The sequence below is a fragment of the Podarcis liolepis genome, assembly GCF_965112155.1.
Source record: "Podarcis liolepis genome assembly, chromosome: 16".
Classification (NCBI taxonomy): Eukaryota; Metazoa; Chordata; class Lepidosauria; order Squamata; family Lacertidae; genus Podarcis; species Podarcis liolepis.
This window is the reverse complement of record NC_139567.1, coordinates 44737117-44759358: the sequence shown is the minus strand read 5'-3', so window position 1 is coordinate 44759358 and position 22242 is coordinate 44737117. Positions and strand designations below refer to the sequence as shown.

The following is a 22242-nucleotide window of genomic DNA, read 5'->3' as shown; positions in this document are numbered from 1 at the left end:
AGTAAGGCCTCCTGTATTATCAGGGGTGGGGCTTACTCCCTAGTAAACGTCCTTAGGATTGTAGGACCGTTTCATTCCCAAGCAAGAACGGGCAAATATTCACTCCGTCGCCCGATGCAAAGAAAGCAAAAAACGGCCATCTCACCTGGAGTACCTTTCAGAATATGAAAGCCACGGCAGGGAACACGCGGGCACACCCCTTCCTCCGGCCCTCCGGAAAGTGCCGGGCCGCCTCCTGCCCTGCCCTCCTGCATCGCCTGGGGGCCTCTTCTCCTCCTCCACCCCCCCAACGAGCTCTCCTGGCAGGGAGGCGCACAGGCCATCTCCCCCACCCCACCCACCACCAAGGCCCCGGTTTCCATCTTCCTTGGGCCAAATCCTCCTCAGCTTAACTTGTCATCTTGACGGAGGGAGGCGTTCCCGGAGTGTTTATGCCTCGCCTGGGGTGCAGGCCAGGCGATCAGGGGATTATGGCGGATGAGGCCTGACAAACGTGACAGCCTCTGGTTTGTAACAGTCGCCTGGCCCTGAGCGCAGCAAGGGGATGGTTATTGTTACGGACGCAGGCACCCGCCCTCTTCTGAGCCGCTCTTGACTCCCGCCTCCTCTCGCCCCCTGCAGACGACCCGATCCGGCTGCTGCGCGAGGTGGTGCTGCTGACGGACGACCGCAACCTGCGGGTGAAGGCGCTGACCCGCAACGTCCCCGTCCGGGACATCCCCACCTTCCTGCGATGGGCGCAGGAGGGCTGAGCCAGGCAGCCTACAGGGGGCGCTGTCCCCAGGAAGCTGTGCCGCTCTGTGCCACCAGCAGGGGGCAGCCTTGAGGCAGAGGGGGGGCCCTTGCGCCAAGCCACTGCTGCCCCCACCAACGTTCCCGGCTGACACCCACCAATGAACAATAAACGTGTCTCCAACCCGCCCGGAATGGCCGTGCTGTGGGTGTGAGAGAGAGAGGGAAGTGTTGTGTCCGCACAGGCCACCGGGGGGGGGGTGCGCAGAATAGGTGCGTGTCGTGTTCCCCCGCCGAGGGGGGAGGATAGGACAGCCAGAGAGGTCTCAAGTGGGCACCCCCATATTCCTTTTACTTGGCCAGGTGGGGCAAGGGGGGATCCTTTGTGTGGAAGTTTGTGAGCCCCGATCCACTCCCTGCTGCCCCCCACATTGACATCCTCTCTCTTCCAGCCCCCTCCTGGACCCTCATCCTTCCCTTTTGCCACCCTGACACCTGCGTCACAGATTTCTTGAGCTTGCACCCATCCATTTTCATCACCCCCAGTCACACACTCTCTCCTGGTCCAGTGGTGTGGGTTGCAGAGGGAGGCCTGGGCATTGGGATCAGACCTTTAAGCTGCAGGGTTTGGGGAGTGCGGTGTCAGGGCTGGGGGGTGGAGAGAACAGGCGAGCAGGTTCCCCCGTGAAGGAGCTCTGAGGGCAGTTGGAGCTCACACACAGAACGGCTGCCGTGAAAAAGAAGAATTGTCCCCTTGGGAGCTTGCATTTAAATGGGGGGGGGAGCCTTAACTGGCCCCGGTCAGTTGCATCGTTGGCCATCCCCAGGCCCTTTGGGTCAGTGGCAGGCGGGGGGGGGGGCAGGATTGGGAACAAAAACAGAAAACCAAAAGAGCCAGCCATGGAAATGGACTTGTCCTGCATTCAAAGGACGCTTTTTAGATAAAACCCTTTGCTTCTGGAGGGGGTCACGCCAGATGGTTTGGGGGCACAATTCTGCCTTTCTTGGTCTGGAGAGGGGGAATCACCTCTCCCGCCTCCACCTTTGGGGTCTTCTGCACTCAAGATCGCCAGCCCCACCTGCTCGCCAAACAGGCGTGGACCCAGCCCCATGGATATGGGGAGGGGCGGCCCTCCCACAGGCAGGTGTGTCTCTTCCCCCACCCCTTTTGTTCTGCTTTTTGGCCTGCCTGGGTTTGATGGGGGGCTTGTGACAGGCAAAGTAAAAAAAAAAATGTTCCTTTGTTTTCTTAATAAAAATTTTAGTAGGGAAATGCTGTTCTGTGCTGCCTCATTTTGTGGGGTCGGGGGGAGAAGGCGGCCTGGGGAACCATCAGCCTGGAATGGGGTTTCTGAGGAGGGATGTAGATGGCACTGATTTGGGCAGAGTGGTAGCTAAACGACCCATCTCTTTTCAGGACACCCATTATGCCCATAATGGTTTGTGTCATAGAATTGTGGAGTTGGAAGGGACCCCATCTAGACGAACCCCCTGCAAGGCAGGAATCTCGCTACCCAGAAGTAAGTGCCCCTGAATTCAGTGGGGTTAGAATTTGGCCGGGACCATGGCTGGAGAAGCAGGTCAGGTTTTGAGGAATCAGGGGGCGGGGAAGCGGAGGTCTATGGCCAGAGTCTCCAATGCGGTGCCCTCCCAAGGTTGCTGGCCTTCCAGCTCCCAGCTCCCTGACCACCGACCACCAGGGCTCAGGACATTGGGGGGGGGCACCCACAGCTCAGTTGGCCTCATCCTGGCCCAGCCATAGATCATATTTGGAGGGGGGGGGACAAGATTTCACTGAGCCAGTTTAACACTAGTTTTCCACAGTCATTTCACGGTTTTAAAAATAAAAATACAGGAGGCCAATAAATGGTGTCATAACAGCTCCAAAGAAGATGAGAGAAATTAATGGCGGAGAGGGCTCTTGTGTTTGAGTCCTGCTTGCAGGTTTCCAATCGTGGGCCCCTGGTGGGCCCCAGGGTGGGGCCCCTTTGGCCTGATCCAGCAAGCCCTTCTGTTGGTTCCATGTTCATGATGTTGGATGGCCAGGCACCCAGTAAGGCCTGTTTTAAACTGGTTCTCCTCAGCACAGACACTAAATCTTGGCCGCAAGTCACCCGCAAGTTGCTCTCTCCGCTACCACCCCCAGGTTGCCACTATTGCTGCTTTTACCCCTCCCCAAGTGGTGGCTATCAAGAGCTCTTTTTGGGGGGGCAGGTTTGAGTCTCCCAAAAGTCCAGTCTGCAACACCTCAATCAAGCACACACACTCCAGACCCCCCCCCCCTGAGGAAGCAGAAGCAGCCTTGTGGTGTCAAAAGAAAACTTTTATTGCTGTTGAGGTTTTTTCCCCCATGTTTATTTTTTATTTCTGGTATAAAACGAAAGGGGAAAAGGCACATCCCATGTACAAAATGCTACGGTGGGCACAGCAGGCTGCCCCCCCCTTTTTAATACTTTGTGTTGGGGGGTTGTCTTGCTGTGTCCTCCCAGGGCTTGGTAGGGTGGGTGGGTTGGGGGGCAGCTGGCTCAGACAAAGAAGGCCCAGCCCCACGCTTGGGGGGGGGCAGGTGGGAGGTTGTGTGTGCAAAAAGAGGTAAAAGGAAGATTCACATCTTAACCTGACCTTTGGTTAAAAAAGAGTTAGAGGGAAAGAGGGGGCAGCTGTTCTGGCAGGGCCTGAAGGCAAAGGGCACATCTTGCCCCACAGCCCCCACCCCACCCTCTCCCCATAAGTGCAAAGAGTCTGGCAATACTTGCACTGGTCAAAGCTTGGGTTGCCCTCTTTCACCCCGTGGGGATGCCCATCCCACCCCCAACAGAGCTGGCAATCTGGGGAATGTTTTGTCTTTGTCAAACAGTCCTTGGGGAGGAGGGACAAGCAGGGAGAAGGAGGGCATCCCCCAAACCACACACAAATACCCCAAAATAATCTTTGGCTCAAAGTGAGAAAGTGGAAGATGGGACTTGGGGTTGGAAGACTGGGATGGAGCTGATTCAAAGGGAGAGGGACCCCGTTGTGGTAAGAAGGAACACACACACACCCATCGCCACCCCTTGGTCACAGCCGTGTGGAGTCTTTAGTAGGGGGAGAAGGGGGGGTGAGGGCCCCCTCCTATTCACATTGCAAAAGAGGTTGAGGGGAGAGTTAAGTGCTTGCTCAGGTGAGTCCCAGGGCATCCACTCACCTGTTGCCTCTGTGGCAAAAGGGATGCAGGAAACTTAAGGACACCGCGCCCCTTGCTCTGCCCCCACAGTCACCACACAGGATTTGTGAAAAAGCTTCCGGACACTTGGACTCGTGCTCAGCTCGTGCCAGTGAGCCAGGCTGCACTGGGAGCTTCACCACCTTCCCAAAGTCACTGCACAGCAGCCAGCCTGGAAAGGGATGAGGGGAGTGGGGTGTCCAGCGACATCTGTAGAGCCAGGAGTTTCTCACTCCCTAGTTCTGCAGGAAGGCACATTGTGGAGCTCTGTGTGAACCTTGAACCCGAAGGGGTTGGGTCCCATGCCAAGATTTAAGGCTTCCACACCTGTTGTCCTGCCTGTCACCCATTGTGACAGGCAGAAAATCAACATGTGTGGCGGTTTGAAGGCATGGGATGACAATTCAGTGCGTCAAGATATCTGGGTATAGAGGGACAGATGTCTATAAGATGCAAAAAGGACTGTGTGGGCAGCTGAAATGTACGCAGCATAAGCAGAGACCACCGACATGGTTCTCTGTGCATTCTGTGGGCAGTCCCTCTCACCCTCCTTTCTCTGGCCACTGATACCCCACTGAGCACTGGGAACCAGAGTCCACCAAGGTTTCTGGGGGCCACAAGACTCTTCAGCTGTCCCTGTAGACCCAACAGAGCTGCTGCCCTCTTTGCTAAAGCCCAGACCTGCCCAGAGGACGCCTCTGGGGCTTCCCCCAATTGAGGCAGGTAGAAATGTGGGTCTGCCCCACAGGAAAAGCTTGGGGCGGAGGGAGAGGCAGTCAGGAGCACAACCTCCCGGCCATTTCTGGAGGGCCAGAGGGCAGCCTCGAGCTTTGACTCCTGAAAGGGAAGTAGGAATGGAGTTGGTGGGATCAGGCCCATGACACTCAGGCCTCACCTCCCAAGCAAGGGGGACAGTCCTCAAGGTGCTCTCTGGATAGACTTTATTAGCCTGCTTCTTTTCCTTCCAACTCAAAACCCTGGGCACTCAAGGGGGGGGGAGCATCACTGACTGTTGCCTTGTTGTTAAAGCTTTTAAGAGCTGGAGTCAGGGCTTGCAAAAAAAAAACACCCACATGTCCCAATTCCTGAGAATTGCACCAAGGCCCCTTTCCTGAGCAGATCCCTACAGGCAAGATTCCCTTCTCTCCTTGAGGAGAGAGCTCTTCCATATTTCCCAAAAAAAAAAAAGCTGGGATATCATTCTCAATTGCACCACTTCAAATTTAAGGGTGGGGGGAACATTTCTAGGCCACCCAAAAACACCCACAAGCGTGTCAAATTATAATCTCCCTGCACATAGAAAACTAGGAGAAAGCCCTTTTCCCTCCTGCGCTAGTTTTCCGCCCCTGCGAGGCTCCTTTCTGGTAGAGGCTGTCAGGCCCCAGCAGGACACCTGTTCCTTTTGCCCAATGGTGAGATCAGGTGACAGGTGACAGAGGCCATTGGGAGGGGGAGACTATTCTCACCCTCCCCGCAAGAAGAAAAAACCAGCAATGAGGCTGGACTCGATTAATCTTTGGGTCCTTCCAACTCTACGGGTGGGGGGGGGGTGTATCTGAGGTAGGGACAAATTCACAATTCCGCTTTGGGGGCAGCTCCACAGCTTGGCAGAGAACAGAAATAGAGAAGAGAGAGAGGGGTGAGCTCTGGCTTCACGAGAGGTTGGGGGGAGAGGACGACGACTCCATGACGTCCCCTCCCTCGTCACAAATAAGAGGGGGCTGAACTGTTCCCTTGGGAGGGGCTGCGCTGGTCACTTTTGGGGAGGAAGCTGTCCTTTCCCCCCGCAGTGGGGGCAAGAGTCACCCCCTCTCCTGGGCAGAACACAAAGGCACTCTCACACCCCAAACAACTTGGGGGAGCCCCCTTCCCTCCCCCACAAGCCCCGGTCCGTGGAGGGAGAGCGTGAGAGCGTGAGGGGGGTGATGCGGGGGTCGTCAGGGGGGTGAAAAGCGCTCTATGGTCCGGGCGTGGTGGTCGTTGTGCAGGTGGGCGGCGGCGGCGGCGGCGGCAGCAGCTGCAGCGGCGGCGGCTCCCTGGGCGAGCACCTCGGCCGCCTTGTCGGGGCTGAGCCCGAGGTAGAGGCCCTCCATGGCGGCCTTGGGGTCGGCGGCGGCGGCCAGGAAGTGCGAGGTGTGGCTGAGCAGCTCCTTGTCGTGCTGCTGCTGCTGCGCCAGGCGCGCCATGGCCAGCACGCCCTCGGGGAAGTCCAGCTTCAGCTTGCCGTCGGGGCCCGCCGCCGCCGCCGCTGCAGCCGCCGCCGCCGCCGCCGCGTGCATCTTCATGTGGCTGAGGAGGTTCCTCTGCTGGGCGAACTTGCCGCCGCACACCTGGCACTCGTAGGGCTTCTCTCCGGAGTGGATGCGCATGTGCTCCGTCAGGCGGTACTGGCGCGTGAAGCGCATCCCGCAGGCCTCGCAGGCGAAGGGCTTGAGGCCCAGGTGGCTCCGCATGTGGCGGGTCATGGTGCCGCGCTGCGTGAACTTCTTGCCGCAGATGGAGCAGGGGTAGGGCCGCGTCAGCCAGTGCGTCTTCTCGTGCTGCCGCAGCGTGGCCGGGTCCTTGTAGGCCTTGTCGCACGACGAGCAGCGGTAAGGGCGCAGCAGGTCGCACGCCCCCGACGGCACCGGCGGTGGCGGAGGCCCCTGCTGCTGCTGCGGCGGCAGCGACGACGGCGGAAGAGGTTTGTCCAGAAAAGGAGAGCCTTGCCCGGCGGCGGCAGCCGCCTCGGCGGCCTCCTTGCGGTACAGCTCCTCTTCCTCGTTGTGCGCCTCGACGTGCGCGTTCAGCTGCTCCGACGACGGGAAGCCCTTCCCGCAGGGGATGCACACGTACAGGTTGTCGCCGCCGAAGCTCTCCGGCTCGTAGCCCAGGTACCGCTCCAGGCTGCCGCCGGCCGGGGAAGGCCCTCCGCTGCTGCAGCCCGTCTCCTCGCTAGTGCTCTTGTCGTTCTCCAGGTCCTCCCCGTCGGGCTCGCCTGCTCCGCCGCTCTCCAAGCTCGGGTAGCGCCGCGGCGGCTGCTCCTGCGAGGAGGGCGACTCGGGCTTGTGGTCCAGCTCGCCCTCCTTGTCCCGCCGCCCTCCCCGGCAGTCGCCCCCGCCCTCGTCGTCGTCGTCCTCGTCGTCCTCCACGTAGCCGCCCACCAGCGGCTCGTGCTTCATCCAGCGGTAGAAGAACTCCGGCGGCGCCACCTCGCCGGCGCGCCCCGACGGCTCCGACCCGGGGCTGCCTCCGCGGTGGTGGTGCAGGAGGTGGTGGAAGGGCGCCTGCAGCTGCGAAGGGGCCGCCTCCCCGAAGGCCGAGTGGTTGGGCAGCAAGGCGGGGCTCTCGGGCCGGGCGTTCTCGCGACCCTCCATGGTGGCGCGCAGGCGGCTCTCCGGCGGCGGCGGCGGGGCGGGCAGCTGCGGCGAGGGCCCGTTGGGGCTCTTTTTGGAGAGGTCGAGGCCGCAGAGTGGGGAGCAGAGGCGCTCCGGGGGGCACAGACCGGCCCCATGAGGGTGCGCGGAGGCTGCGGCGTACAGCTCCCCGCAGTGGGTGCTGAGTGGCTCGGAGGGGCGCGGCGGCAGCCCCGGGGGCGCGTAGCAGCTCTGGATGACGGGCGTGGCTGCGCGCAGGCCGCGCGCCAGCTTGCCGAAGGGCGAGTAGCCGCCGCGGAGCTGGCAGTACTTGCCCGAGCGCTTGAGCTTCTTCTTGCACAAGGCCACCAAGTCTGGGATCTGCAGGTAGCTGGCGGCGGCCAGCACGGCGCCCAGGCTGGGCTCTCCCTCTCCGCCGCCGCCGCCGCTGTCAGAGTCGCCCAGGCGGCCCGTGTAGATGAAGTCGAGGACGGCGCGGAAGACGCCCGGGCTGACCATCTCCTGGTCCAGGTTGATGAGGTTGTCGTGGACCACCAGGGCCTTGAGGTAGGCGCTGCTGGCCGCCAGCACGTTCTTGTGCGCGCGGAAGAGCGCGTTCTGCACCACCAGGATCACGTCGCACAGGAAGCCCTTGGTGCGCTGCGCGTTGAGCTGCAGCAGCAGCTGCCGGGAGTGGCCCGCCGACTCCGACGAGGCGTCCAGCATCGCTGCGCCGCGCTCTCCTGCAGAAAGACACGCACGGAAAGAGAGAGAGAGAGAGAGCCCGGCGGGCAGCGTCAGCGCGGGGGGCCCAGCCTGCCCGCACCGCTGCCCTCTCCTGTCCCACGACGGCGCGGACGCCCCCTCGGAACGTGTGTGACTCTGCCTCGGCCCCGGGCTCCTCGCAGGGCACTCTGGACTCCTTCCCCGCCAGTCTGCCCTTATAGAGGGGTTTCCCTCTCAAGGAAGGAGGAGGCGGCGGCGGAAAGAGGGGATGTTCAGCCCCCCGGTATCTCCGCCGTTGCCGATCGCATCCCACGCCCCCCTCCGGGTGGGGAGGGGGGGAAGGGCTAAACGTTCACACCTGGAGGGGGCAGCGCCTCTCCACGTCTCTCCCCTCGCCCAGCGCAACCACCCTGCGGAGCCAACCGGCCAAAAGCACTGATCCAGCCGCCGGCCTCTCCGTCTCTACTCGTCTCCCTCTGGCCACGATCCGGCTTTCAGAAGGCTCGCTTTCTGGATGCCGCCTCGGAGACCCCAGAGAGCACAGCGAGCCCCGGTCTTCTGTCCTCCGGAGGTCCCCAAGAGGCGGCTGCCCCAAGCGTCAAAACGCAGTCCCCACCCCTTCCTTTTCTCTGCGCGCTTTCTAGCCCTGAGCCTTAAAGGCTGCGATCCTAAGCGAGCCTCGTTACTAGAGAGTCAGCCCCGTTTCATGCAGCGGGACCGGCTTCCGAGTAAGCCCTGCAATGTCCCTGCCCTTCTTCCAACCGTCTCTCCAAGCGCGCCTCGCGGGGATCCGTCCGGGCCCCGGGAGCAGAAGGCACCGCTTGCACCCAGCTAGCGGTCCGGCAAAACAAAACTGAGAGGTTTCGGGGAGCCTTCTGGGCCCAGGAAACTGTTCCCCTTGCTCCACTTTGGTGCTGAGATCCGAGGCACCATCTGCAGGGAGCGCACAGGCCGAAGCGAAAGCAGCCCTGCGCTCCCTTCCAGCCGCGAGCAGGGCGAGGCCTGGTCTGCCTCTTCCAACTCCTCACCAGCCCCAGTTAGGAGGGTCAGCTCCGTCCCCGGGGTGAGGTGCGGGGTGCATAAGCGGAGCTGAGGGCAGGGTGAACCATGCCTAAGTTGTGGTGTTTGTTAGTCATAGGTCCCTGCCAAAAAGGGGGGGGACATTATGTGCGATCTGGTGAAGGCCACGGAAATGTCAAAAATGCCTTTCGGGAAAGTTTAAAAACAAAAACAAATTCCAAAATGTGCAGGAGAGTGGCGGGAGGAGAAAGAGAAAGCTGAGAGATTTGACGGGGAGAGAAGAAGGAGCCGCCCGCCCTGCCCGCCACGCTCTCTGGGCTGCAGAGTTGACAGCCCGACGGAGCCCGCTCCGCAGCCGGGAAAAGCGCTTCCAAAGCCGCTGGCCTCGGAGGAGACAGGAGGGAAGGCCGCTCGGCCGGCCGAAGGGGGATCTTCCGCCCCAGGACCGACTGCGGAGCGAAGAGCGAGCTCGGGAGAGGAATCGGGGTTCAGTAGAGGACCGAGGAAGGAGGTAAGAGCCCCCCGAAAAAACTTCCAAGGCGCCCCCGGTCGCGGGGCAAAAGCCACCCTCTGCTTTCCAAGTTCTTCCGAAGGAAAGTCGCCTTCGGTTGTGCCTCCCGCTCCGGGTTGACATGTCGGGCAGGGCAGGCTAGCTTGGCGGGGCGAACAGGGAGAGCCGCAGCGCAGCTCAAGCTGAGGATCGGGCGCGCGAAAAAGCGCCGCGCCTGGGACTGGGGGAGGGGGCGGCAAGAAAGGACTTTTCTTTTCCTGGGGGGGACGGGACAGTGAAGTATTTTCGCTGGGTCTCTTCGGAAAGGGCGCGCAATCTGGAGTGCCTCCCGCCAGCCCGCCGCGCCGTCTTACCCGGGAGCCCCGTCGAGTCAGCCAGGCAGGCGAGGTCCGTGTGGACGCGCATGGCTTAGCGGGCTGCGCTACTGCCGTGGCGGCGGCGGCGCCCGCCCCTCACCGGCGCCTCAGACCTCTTGGCCGCCGCTGCGCGCTCTTGCTGCTGCTGCTGCTGCTGCGCTTGAGCCCCATGTGCCGGGAGCGCAGCGGCGGCGGCGGCGGAAAAGGTAAAGGCCGGGCCGCGAACTCCGCCTGACCCCGAGCTGAACTCGGGCGTGTTCAAGGAGCCGCCGCGGCTTCCTCCTCCTCCTCCTCCTCCTCCTCCTCCTCTGGGCCAGAGAGAAGCAAGCGGAGCAGGACGGGGCGGGCGGGACGGATGGGGCAGAGAAAGAGGAGGAGGAGGAGGAGCCGCCGCGCCGACGGGGCTCCCGCAGGAATCGCCCCAGGTAGGAGGAGAAGCAGCGGCCGCGCCCCCCCCCCACCCGTCGTGGGACGGGGTGGGAGGGAGGACCTTCAGGCCGGGGCGGGTCCCTCGCCGCTGCGCGCTGCCGGGGATCTCCTCGGCTCCGGCTACCCCGAGGGGAAGGAGAAGAGGGAGCGCCGCCGCCGTCGAGGGAGCTCCGTCTTTGGCCCTTGGCGAGCGCCCCCTTCCCCGTCCGGCCCCGGGAGCGCTTCTCGTCCAAGAGGTGGGTGCTGCGGGTTTGGGGGCCAGGCGGCCAGCGCCCGCCCCTCCTTGCGCCTCCCCTGCCCCACTTCTGCTTCTCCTCTGCCCCCCACCCACACCGCCCCCATGTCTCCGCGGGATATGGTGATGGCGGGGGGGGGGGATCCTAGGGGTAAATAGCCCTTCCTCGCACTTCGCTCCCCAGCCGCTCTCCTGCCCCCTGGCCACAGCCCCCTCTCCTCTCCTCCTCCAGGAATCCCGCGCTGCCCCCCAACGCGCGCCCGCGCACACACGGACCCCATTCCTCTCCGCGGGTGCTGAAGGAGCCTGCTGGGCTGGCGACACCTGGCGGTCGCCGCGGGAACGACAAAGCGGCGCTCCGCTTCATTCAGGCGCGCGGCTCCGGGGGTCCCGTCGGGCGCTTTTTTGGAGGCCTGGGGCCGCTTTGAAGGGCCGAGGGAGAGGGGTCCAAACGGGGAGTTCGCAGCGGAGGAGTTGGGATCCTGAACTCTTCCAGTAGCACTCTCTATCTGAATAAATAGCGTCTCTTTCGTTACAGAGATATATGTTTTTATACCAGAGAGGGTTGCTGTTGTGCGCTCAGGTACTGCTTGGGGGCTTCGCTTTGGGGGTGTCCGGTTGGCCACTGTGAGAACTGGGTACTGGGCTCGATGCCCCGCCCGGCCTGATCCTTATGGCAGCCCCCCCCCCTCTCCACCAATGTCCAGTTGTCACTCGTTTAAAACACAACACCCAACTCCCCAGCCGCTCTGAACTGAGCAGGCAAGCAGGATTCTCCCCAGTTCCTCACTCAGAAGTCGCGCAGTCAGTCGTCCAGGTCCTGCTCGGGGACTTCCCATTTGGGGCATCGAGGCGGGCGCTGCGAAGACATTCGGCCCAGTCCTGCACTGCAGGGCCCTTCGGGTGATCTTCTCTTCGCATGTTGTCAGTGGCTCGGGGGGTGCGAGGACTTGGGAAGCCAAAGAAACCGGGAGTTTTGCACGGACAGCGGGTCTCCCTTCCTGCTTCCTCGGGTTCTTTCTCTGCAGCCTCTCTCAAATTTGGGAAAGAGCCTCCGCCGCGTCGGGTCTTCTCCTGCAGCCAAAACCAACTCGGACCCCTGTTGCTATCAAAGCGACGGCTGTGGTCCTCAGCCGGGGGCAGGAACCGGCCAGGGAAAGTGTGTGAAAGAGAAAGTGATGTTTATCCATGTGTGCATGCGTGTGTGTGTGAGAGAGAGAGAGAGAGAGAGCGAGCACCTTGTTTTTGCACGATGAGATTTCGAGAGGAGACTGGGACCAGAGTCCTGTTTTCTCCTTAGTTGCTTCCCGCGCTAACCCCCCCCCCCGCTCCTTTCCCGCCCCCTCCATTTCCAGTGACCCAGTGTTGCCTAGTGGTTAGAGTGTCGGACTAGGGCCTGGGAGACACCAGGGTTCAAATCCCTCACTCGGCCATGAAGCTCACCAGGTGACCCGGGGCCCGTCAGCCACTCTCCGCCTCGCCTACCTCGCAGGGTTGCTGGGTGGATTAAATGGGGGGGGGGGGAGAGAACCACCTAGAGCTCCTTGGAGAAAAAAGGTGGGATTGAAATGCAATAAGTAAATAGACAAAATGAATTCTCTTTGACAAGTTACAATAAAGTAATTCAGAATCTTATCGACGGGGCCCTCCTTCCTTCTCCCTGCTTCCCGCTCCTCTATGTCTTCCATTTTAGTCCCTTCTGACCCGCTCCAGGCCATCAGACCCACTTCACAAATTATGTGAAATCCATTTCTGGGCCCTGAAGGGCATTTCTCCCATTTCTTCATTATTTGGGGGGCGGGGGGTGGGATTTAGACCGCTTTTCGAGTAGAGAGGAGTCACATCCCAAAGCGGTTTGACAACGGAGTTCAGGCGCGATATGATTTTGAACCGGGAGAGCAGGGGGAGGCATCGTCCACACGAGACCCAGACCCAGAAGCGTGCATGTAAGAGAGAAAGAGATGTTAAGATCCGTGTTTTATTCCCCGCGCCTTCGAAACCTCAGTGCATTTCTCTAGGCCGGCGAGGAATAAAAATATTATACAGAAGTCCGTGTTCAGACGACCACGGCATAAAAACCCGCATGAGCAGCGCTCTAAATACCACATCCCTCCACTCTCTGAACACGGGTTAGGACTTGGAGACTGGATTTTTTTGGGAGAGGGGATCTCTACTAATATTCCCTGCAGGCGAACCCGCCCCCTCGTCGCCGATTGACAAACGGTTGGACGGGTGAAACTACTTGCTTCTTTCATTTATTTCGAAGATTTATAAAACGCTTGATCGAAAGAGATTCTCCGGCTCTGCTCCCCCCGGGTTAAATCGAGGGTTAAGCTTAGCCGCCGGCGATTTCGATTAAGGAACAAAAATGGACCCGAGGAATATAAGGCAATATATTTTTTTATTGCGCCTCTTCTTCCAAAAAAGGATTTAAACCGAATGGGATCGTTTGCTTCCTTGGCTGGAGGAGCGAGACGGTTTTTCTCCGCCTTTTCAAAGGCTTGAAAACGACAAGAAACGCGTTAACGAATTAATAACAAAAACTTCTCAACTTAAAACAACACAACGCAATTGAATTTACAACCGCAACAAAAACGCCCGAAAGGGGATTTTGGGGAAGGATCGATGGATTCTGCTGGAAGCCACCCAGGCGCGCCCAACTTTGGAGAGGGAGAAGAGGCCCTTTTTTAGGCGTTTGGAGATCGCAGGCCCGCCGCCCCGGGGATGCGCGCCGGAGGCTGGTTTCATTTTCGCCTCTCTTGCGTCGCAAGCCCAGGCGGACGGCTCTCCTCTCCATCGCTGTTTAGGAGATTCCCCCCACTCAACTTTTGAAAATATTCCTCTCCCCTCCCCCCACAAGGGCGCACGCCCAGCCTTCATCTCCTCCGGGGCTTTAAAAGTCTGGCGTGCTTGCCGCTTTGCGAGGCGAATTTCGAGGTCGTTACCGTGGATTTCTCCCGGTTTTTGAGCGAGAATAACAATTGCATTTCAGGAATAGCATGTGAAAATCCCCACACTCCAGTTTATAATTATTATTGCTATTATTACTATTTTATTAAATGCGAATTTAATTTAGTTATTGTAATAACCGTTGCTGTTGCTATTAATAACACCAACAGGAATCTGGGTCGTATTTGTTTTATTTATTTATTTTTATGCTACCTCTTCGCGACTTCAGAATGTTTCCAATGAATAATATTAATTGATTATTTCCGTGGGATAGAACGCCTTGCTCTGGCGCCCGCTCCCTTTGCCGAAAGGCGCCCAGGGGCCACACCACCCGGCCCGCGGACCCCTTCCCATCTCGCGGTGGGGGGGGGGGAGAGAAATGAGAAGAAACCCGGAAAGCGAGGTAACTTGTCTGCCCTAGGGGAGCTGCCCCGCCCCGGGACGAGGGGAGACGAAGTTCGCTTTTATCCCGCTGTGAAAGGGCTCCGCTCCCCTTCCCTCGCCTGTCCCCCGCCCGGAAGATTCGCAAATAAGAAGCTTAGCAAATATGAAAGTCTGAGGTGTGTGACACAGCTGCTCGAAAGCAAAAGCAGCACTCACGTACCCACAACGAAAGGAGGCAGGAAGGAACAGAAACGGAGTCTGCAGGCGGGGCTAGTCCTACTCGGAGTAGACGTATTACCAGGCACGCATAACTTAGGTCTAATGATTGCAGTGGCTAGAGCTGAGTTGGGGATCACTCCTCGTGGCCCTGCTTCTGTTATTAAAAACTGCTAAACCCGATTCACTATCCTCCTCGGCGCCCCCACCCACTTTTAGTGGGGGTCCGGCTTATTTTAATTCGGGGTTCTCTGATGCCTTCGGTGGGCTTTCAGAGGTGCGTCCGGAGAAACGGTGTGTCCAGGCTGACATAATGAAATGCAAAACAGTAACAATCAATTGCGCGTTTAGTCAAAATCCAATTAAATTTTGTTTAATCAATGCTACAAAATGGATGAGCCTGATACGGTGACAGCAGCATTTCAAAGTCTGATTGTCATCTCCGGTGCCCCCCTTGCCTCTTAGCGCGCACACACACACACACACACACACACAATCTCACTGCCGCCACCCCCCCCAAGGTGCTACTCTCCTTTCTGGGAAATGCTGGTCTAAGCCACCATCAGGCAGACATGGGCAGGTCTACAATAGCCGGAGAGGCCAAGAGGAACTTGGAGACTTAGGTCTGGGCACCTGCCTGTCTCTTGGGGACAGAAGGGAAAGTCCCAACATCTTCATCCCATCCCATGACCCCAGAAAAGGAGCGTGGCCTCCCCAGTGGTGGCTCCGGCTTGGCGACTTTTGCAGACAAGCAAAAATACAGATGGTTCTTTATGAAGCGTAGCTTGCCTTCCCTTCTCTCATTTTGCTGTCTTTTCAAATGCCCATTGTCGACTGCTGCCTCAGTTTAAGGAAGAGGCTCTACCCGTTTCAAAATGGGCTCCCTGCAACCCATAATAGCTCAGGTCACTTGGCTTCATCTTGGCAGGCGGAAATGTCCCCAGAGTACCTAAACGTAAACCACTTCAAGGTTGTTGACAACCAAGCTGTATATAAAGGAATAAAGACATGAAATTGCCGGATGCAAGCTTTGGAGTCACACAGGACTCTTGCTTCAGGATGAGTCCTCAAAAGAGAGAAATAGGGTCCTGTGTGACTCAGAAGCTTGCACCTTAAAATGCCAAGGTATGAGGGAAACGTTGACCCTCCTATCTTCCTATATGGGAGCTTTCTTCAAGCTGCTGCCCTCTGGGACTGCAACTCTCATCAGCCAGATTTAGCCGTGCCGCCTAATAGTCCTTGACAGAACTCTCCACCACAAATGTGCCTAATCCCCCTTTCAGAGGCACCTAAGACCATCACATGGTTGTGTTATTCTGGGCTGTATAAGCAGGGAGTTCCTCAGATCCATTTAAAATCCCCTGTCAGCCACACAATCCCAAAGTTCAAATATTAGGAGAGAAAAATATACTTATGTTTATAAAACTTTTATCTAGGAGGGAGAGCAAACCTCAGACCCAGAGGAGAAATTCGGCCCCCAAGGGCTTCCCATGAAGCCCTTGGGACTTGCCCCAGGCCACACCCTCTTTCACTAGCCTCTGATTGGCCCTGCATTGCAGGGTTTGGATGGCCTTTGGGGGTCCCTCCCAAGTCTACAGTTCTGATTCTGCTTCTCGCTCGCTTGCCTGAATTGAAGATGGAGAGTTTTATGTGCAGGACCTCTGTTTTTGTATACAAAAGTACAAATCACACCTGTGGCTCCGCCCTCTTTTCCCTCTGGCCCCACCCACTGCTGCCATGTGGCCCCCAGAAGGTTGCCAGCGAGGCAGTGTGGCCCTCAGTCTGAAAACTCCCCACCCCATGACCCATGTCCTGCTGAATCCTTCCTGACACACATCCATCCTAAACAACTCCCCACGCTTCCCTCGTAGTTTCCTGGTCAGGAACAAGGCTGGATGAGACCTGCCCAGAAGTGCCACAAATGAGGCTGGGGGTGGCTTTGGCCCAAGGTAAGGTCAGGCCGGCTTTTTCTCCTGTTGTGGAAACGGAGTGGGGTCTGGACCGAGGGAGAAAGAATGTGTGGAGGCTGACAGCTTTCGTTTCCCCTTTCCCACTGCGCCACACGCGACTGCAGCCTTGTCCAAGCTCCCCCTGCCTCTGTGCAGAGTCGCACCCCTGCAGGGCTGCTTCTTAAGGGGAAACAAAGCACAAAAAACAGGTCTCCAAGCCCACAAAGACCCTGAAGTCCCTGTGAGGCTGTGAGGCTGACACCATGGTTTGCACCCTGCTTAAGAAGTTAAGAACCTCAGAAGATCATGGCTGCTGGATCAGGCCAGAGGGGGCCCATCTAGTCCAGGATCCTGCCCTCACAGTAGCCACCTAGGTGCCTCTTTTGGGAAACCCACAAGCAGAATTCGAGCACAAGAACGTCTGCTCCTCTGGTTCGGAGACTGCAGCCTGCACGTCCTTTGCGAATCAGTGGTTCCCAAATTTTGTGATGGGCCACACTCCCCACCCACCCGCTTAGTTGCCTAAGTTCTTCATCCCCTGCCTTCTTAAAAGAATTATTCAGAATAGTGGTTTGCAAGACCCACTGAGGAAAGACCAGAATGCTGTAAAAATCAGAACAGTAGCAATTAATTGAACGTTTATTCAAAAGCCAATGAGAACTATTTAGTTTCATTAATTCAACACAGCAGGTGAAATCGGTCCAACTTTTCAAAGTCTGATAGTCACTAACACCTCCAGGCCCCCCCCCCTGCCTCTTAGCAGCCCCCCAGGTAACCCTCTCCAGGCAGCGTTAGGAACTGGCATAGAAAAACTAGGAGCCGAATGGCTCCTGGGAGCTCGATGTGGACGCCAAAAGAGAATGTCTAGTTGCCACTTCTTATTTGTTACTTTTGATAAGCATGAATTACCGTAATATGCAATTCACATAAGTAACACATTGTTAATACCACATTTTTAGCAGAAATTGTTAATACATGTTTAATTTGGTGATGACAATAAAAATATTTGTACCATTCTTCAGTTTTCAAAACACTCTACTCTTTATTGTTACATTTCTTAATATATTGTCTATCTTTAGCATATACTTTGAGGCTTCATAGCACATACATTTCAGGAATCCTTGAGTGTCAGCCAGGTCCGGGGGAAAAAAAAAAAAAGGCACCTAGACTCTTTGAGGTGCTCACAAATGGAGAATCTTTAGGTGCAAAATGTGCCTGGTGCTCTGCTAACTGCCAACCCTGCTTCTAGAGGGCTCTACCACCCACCTGCATACAAACTGGTATATAGAAGACCCAGATCTGCACTTTTTGGTGCCAGAGGCGTAGGAAGGTCAGGTGGTGCCCAGTGCGGAAAATTTCTTGTCACCCCCCCCCCCAACATTGATTTATTTATTTATTTTGCCTGCAAAAATGGTTTTACGTTATGTCATATTTTCTTACAAAGGAAATAATAATAAACAACTTTCATTTATATCCCGCCCTCCCCGGCCGGTCGGGCTCAGGGCGGCTAACATCAGATACATAACATTGGTATAAAATCAAACAATAATTAAATTAATCCTAAAAACATGTCAAAATCAAATTAAAGTCTAATTAGATGGCTTTCTGCAGGGTTAGGGTTGGGAACAGTAAGTGCTCCACTGAACTGAAATTTCAGCCTTCACGACATAGGAAAACGGCCAAGTAAGCAGCTATTTTCGTGGAGGAGGGTCAAGATATTAACTGATATGCATGAAATTTCATATATAGCTATGTAATCCCTAGTGCAGTAAGAGAAGACCTTTGGAGCAGGCTTTTTTTTAATAAAAGTTTTTATGAACTGCCCTAGTAGGGCAGTAATTGTTCCTTGATAATTTGTCGCCCCCCCCCCTCCATGATGGCACCCGGGGCCACCCGCCCCCTTCCTATGCCCCTGCTTGGTGCCCACCCACTGAGCCAGGGAGCCTCCAGGGCACAGCCCCAATGCGGCCCTCCAGAGGCCTCTCTCTCCGGCCCTCGGAACCCTCCCCAGGCCACTCCCCTCCTTGGACTCTGATCCTTTTCTTCTCTGGAAGGAGGATGGAGAGAGACCGGTGGGTGGGTGAGTGGGGGTAGAAACTTGCCTGCTGCACAGAGGTAAAATTTGCTCTGGGACGCTTATTTGATTTTTAATTATCATTCTATAACATTTATGCACCTTGATGACACCCATCTGTCTCGAGAGACAACGGAGTGCACCTCCAAGGGTCAAACTGCAGCGCAGTGACAAGCCTGGCCAGTGTGTCTGGAGGTCCTGGGCTGCTCAGACGACAAGACCCCCCCCCCTCGGCCTGGCTGATATGGTCCAAAGGAAAGCAGAGCAAGACGCTTGGCACCTTCTGATTGTAAAAAACCAACAGACAATCTCAAACCTGTTTTTGTACTTATGTTCCAGTTGTGAAACCCACTTATTTGTGTATTATGTTGATTGTTGATGCGTTGTCGAGATTATTTAAAGTAAAACATGAAAATGCATTTTTTAAAGAGTGAAATGTGCCTTTGTCGTCCCGCCCACCACTGACATATGGGTCCCTGGGAGGGGACCTAGAAGGGAAGGCAGCCCCCCCCCCCCACTTCTGGACTAATAGCCCTCCTCCTCAATTTTGGGCAAAACTGGCCTCTGTTAAAGAGACCCCACTAGAGAGACTGAATCTTCAGCAGACTGCCAAACAGATGGTGGCCGAATTTATTTGCCTGATGGTCAGCCAGTGCTATAATGTTGTTGTGAAACAATGGCAGGGCGTTTTTTTTCTTGTGACAGGCCAAAGGATGTCTTCCTTTCCCCATTGCCAACTTATGGAATTCACTGCCACATGATGGCTTTGAAAGCGGGCTTTGCACTTTCTAGGGACGGGTGACGTGAGGAGGCCTTGCCTGTCCTGCTTGCGGGACTTCCTGTTGTGGCGTCTGGTGAGAAACAGGAAGTTTGCCTCAGGGGCCTTTTGGCCTGACCCAGCAGGGCTCTGAGGCCGGTGAGGTTTCCAGGACAGATCTCAGATTCTTGCATTTCCCTTTCTCACTGAGCCTTCCGCAAGGAGGACCCCCACCCTCCTCCTCTTCATCTTGTTGCAATGGAGAGAGCTTCAACGGCGTTTTGTTCTGACCCGATGCCCCCTTCATTAAAAGGAAGGCGCTCCCAGGCCAACAAGGGTCGGCTCGAATCCCAGTGAAATTTTTTTCTGGGCCCCCCAGCAAGGGGCAAACCGGCTGAAAACCTTTACACAGGGTATGAAATGAATGTGTGGTCTTAATTTCATGTTGATAATAATAATAAATGTGATAATATTTGTACCTGTTGAATCCTAGAATCCGAGAACTGTAGAACTGGAAGGGACCCAAGGCTCATCTAGTCTGACCCCCTGAAATGCAGGAATCTCAGCTAAAGCATTCAGGAAAGATGGCCGTCCAACCTCTGCTTAAAAACCCACAAGGAAGGAGAGTTCACCGTCTCTCGTGAGAGCCCGTTCCACTGTCAAACAGCTCTTACTGGCAGAAAGTTCTTCCGGATGTTTAGTTGAAATATAAAACTTTGCAGAGCGTAGAGAAAGTGCACAGACTTCTCAATGTAATACTAAAACTCAGCAGGGTCATCCAATGAAATGGAATGTTGGAAGATTCAGGGCAGTTTTAGAGTTAAACTGTGGAACTCCCTGCCACAGGAAGCACTGATCTGGATGGAGGCAGCCACGCTTCTGAGTACCAGTTATGGGAACCCAGGAGGGGAGAGTGCTGTTCTTGCGCTCAAATCCTGCTTGCAGGTGGGGTTTCCCATGTGGGCACCTGGTTGGCAGCTGTGAGCACCGGATGCTGGACTGAATGGACCAGCCGGCTCTTCTGCTATTCTTCCCCAACCTTACCTGCCAGAGACTGAATCGTGGACCTCCTCACCAGGCAGAGCTGGCCCTCTTCCTCTCTGGCTACGACCGCCTTTTGTGATAATCTCTCTGGGATGATGGAAGGAGATGGAAGAAGAGGTTTTTCCAAATGATGCTCCATTTCCTTTGGCCCACCTGGAGAGGACAGGTTGGAGGTGATACGGAACGAAGGGGGGGGGGCTCCTTTCCTCCCTTCTTGCTAGCGACAACCGAGGCGATGACCTCGAGGGTGCCCACAATGCACCCACCCTCAGCCCCCTCACCGTTACACAAGCACCACACGTCTCCCATCACCCCTTTTCCTTCTCTCTTTCTGGAGCGAAATAAGCTCAAATATATGAACATATCCTCCTATCCCTTCCTATGGCTATCTGCGCTCCATTCTTAGAACGGGTAGACCTGGCGTTCCAGCTTCTCCGCTAATTCCTATGGCTGCGCCTTAGCCAATCACAGCCATGCATTTATCCTGCACGAGCTAGCTCACGGAGCCCTTGCACGCCTCGTTGAGCCTACTGACAAGCTGCTGACGGCCCCCCACGGAGAGAACAATGGATCCGAAACCAAGGGCCTCGTAAAGCTGTCAAAATGTATCCATTCTTGCTACAATGTATCCATTTTGTTTCCACTTTCAATCACCGATACGGAATAGGTCAGACAGCATAGGAAACCTTTAAAAATTGATATAAAATCAACCGTAACTCCGATTTCTTTCCTCTTGGTGTCATTCAACTCGGCTCCCTATGGACTCCATGATGCTGCCCCTACCTCCATGATCCCCTGAGCGACAGGTCACGTACTCAGGAAGACCTTAATCCTGTCGGATCGTTCTGCCATACCCTTCCTCCGGGCGATGCCAGGTGGCAGACGATGCATATCTCCGCCATTGTCTCCCATCACCTGTACTCAGGAAACGCTTATCTGTGTTTATCTGTGCATATCTCTTACTCTGCATATTTCCCCCCTCCCTTCCTGAAATGCTAATCCATGTAATCCCACCTTCCTGTAATGTATTCATGATGTAACCTGGAAAACCCAGCCTTCTTTTAATGTATTCATGACGTTTTGTTGCACTGTATTCTGGGACTTGGAGGGAACTTTTAAAAGTTTATGTCGCCCCATGCTCGGGGTTCAATCCCATCTTGAACCTGTTGCGCAATAAACTTTGGGTCTCCGCAGTTTGCTCCTGTGTCCGGCTGAACTTATTTCCTCCGCTAGGACCCGCGGACTTAGTCCGACGAGCTGGGTGGCAGTGCAACCACGCACACGGGATTTTTCCGTTACATTTGGCGCCCAACGTGGGGCGGGCGGTTCTCCCGTGTTGCTGACCGGGGGCCCCGAAATCTTCTGCCGGCTCCGGGCCCTTTTGCCTGGGAAGATCCTTTGGACCCCCGGCCATCTTCCGGGCGGTAATCAAACGTCCCAAGAGTTCAGCTGGGGAGCAAAGGGACATCCGGCCGGCTTCTTCGATCCCGGGATCAACGTTGAAGACGCGTGAGTATAAGGAAAAGAAAATCCAGTGCACTGGTGGGAAGGGGGTGGAAGTCTCCTGGCAACCGAATTCTCTGCCCTCCTCTCTATCGCTCCTTCTCTTCTGTACCTTGGTCCAAGTGGTGAGAGAGACCGCGGACTGCCGCTCGACCCGAAAGGGGGGTTCTGAGCTCTATATCTTTTCCTCAAACTCTCCAGCCAGCCGCACCGATTGAGAGTCCGAAAGTAAGACGGAGAGACCCGGCTTGGAAAGACAGCCGACTCTCTGCAACGGGCATCTCAGTCGAAAGCAAGGGGTTGGAGTTCCTTTTCCGAACTTCCCGAGCGCCCTTACGGAGGGGGCAGGAAGGGGTCTTGCTTTCCTATCGATCAATCCCAGCCGCACCGGTCGGGCCACGTAACACGTGTATCGTGCGTGAGTCCGCTTCCGAAAGCAAGGGGGATTTTCCGTTCGAAACCTGTCCAGGGATCATCCGATCTGGCATCGCACTGCGCGAGCGTCCAGTAGGACCCCTTTTCCTGAGAATGCGACGATAGGTAGGAGGTTGCCAGGAGGGATAGCCCACGAGGAATTGGGTGGGACTGGCAGAGTGGAAGAGAAACCCCAGGTTATAGGAATCAGGAATAAGGAAAGGGGTGAAAAGGGAACAATAGGAATCAGGTAGACAGAGCTCTCAAAACCCTCGTTAAGAAAGCTGCTGAGCAGCTAGAGAAACCCCTCTTTACTATCCCCTCCCTTTTGCATTCGGCATAATATTCCCCTAGGTGCACCATACCAATCCTTACCCATCCCTCTCTTCCCTCTTTCTGTCTAGAC

The 22242-nt window shown here is 56.4% G+C and overlaps 2 protein-coding genes and 1 long non-coding RNA gene across 7 annotated transcripts in view; 2 read left to right on the top strand and 1 right to left on the bottom strand.

Moving 5' to 3' along the window:
* Window positions 1-2005, top strand: part of SMG6 (SMG6 nonsense mediated mRNA decay factor) — an 86675-nt gene extending 84670 nt beyond the window's left edge. For all 5 annotated transcript variants that reach the window (XM_083480214.1, XM_083480213.1, XM_083480215.1 and 2 more), the window contains one exon: window positions 622-2005. In XM_083480214.1, the coding sequence (XP_083336340.1) occupies window positions 622-752 (131 nt within the window). In that variant the 3' untranslated portion in view covers window positions 753-2005. The remainder of the gene's footprint in view (window positions 1-621) is intronic.
* Window positions 2006-3034: 1029 nt separating this feature from the next.
* Window positions 3035-10158, bottom strand: HIC1 (HIC ZBTB transcriptional repressor 1). Its single transcript, XM_083480302.1, has 2 exons — window positions 9880-10158; window positions 3035-8012 (listed from the first exon to the last, which is right to left on the bottom strand). The coding sequence occupies exons 1-2, from the start codon at window positions 9929-9931 to the stop codon at window positions 5872-5874; spliced, it is 2193 nt and encodes a 730-aa protein (XP_083336428.1). The 5' UTR covers window positions 9932-10158; the 3' UTR covers window positions 3035-5871.
* A 133-nt stretch (window positions 10159-10291) lies between these two features.
* The window catches only part of LOC310695602, a 31718-nt gene continuing 19767 nt past the window's right edge, over window positions 10292-22242 (top strand). Inside the window, exon 1 of the long non-coding RNA XR_014520174.1 lies at window positions 10292-10547. This is a non-coding gene — a long non-coding RNA (uncharacterized lncRNA). The remainder of the gene's footprint in view (window positions 10548-22242) is intronic.

What these genes read in the sequence shown, in the direction of transcription:
- HIC1 (XM_083480302.1), bottom strand. Translation starts at nt 9,931, where the DNA reads ATGCGCGTCCACACGGACCTCGCCTGCCTGGCTGACTCGACGGGGCTC. An exon ending in TGACTCGACGGGGCTCCCGG is followed by an intron (nt 8,013 to 9,879) that starts GTAAGACGGCGC and finishes GTCTTTCTGCAG; the next exon opens with GAGAGCGCGGCGCAGCGATG.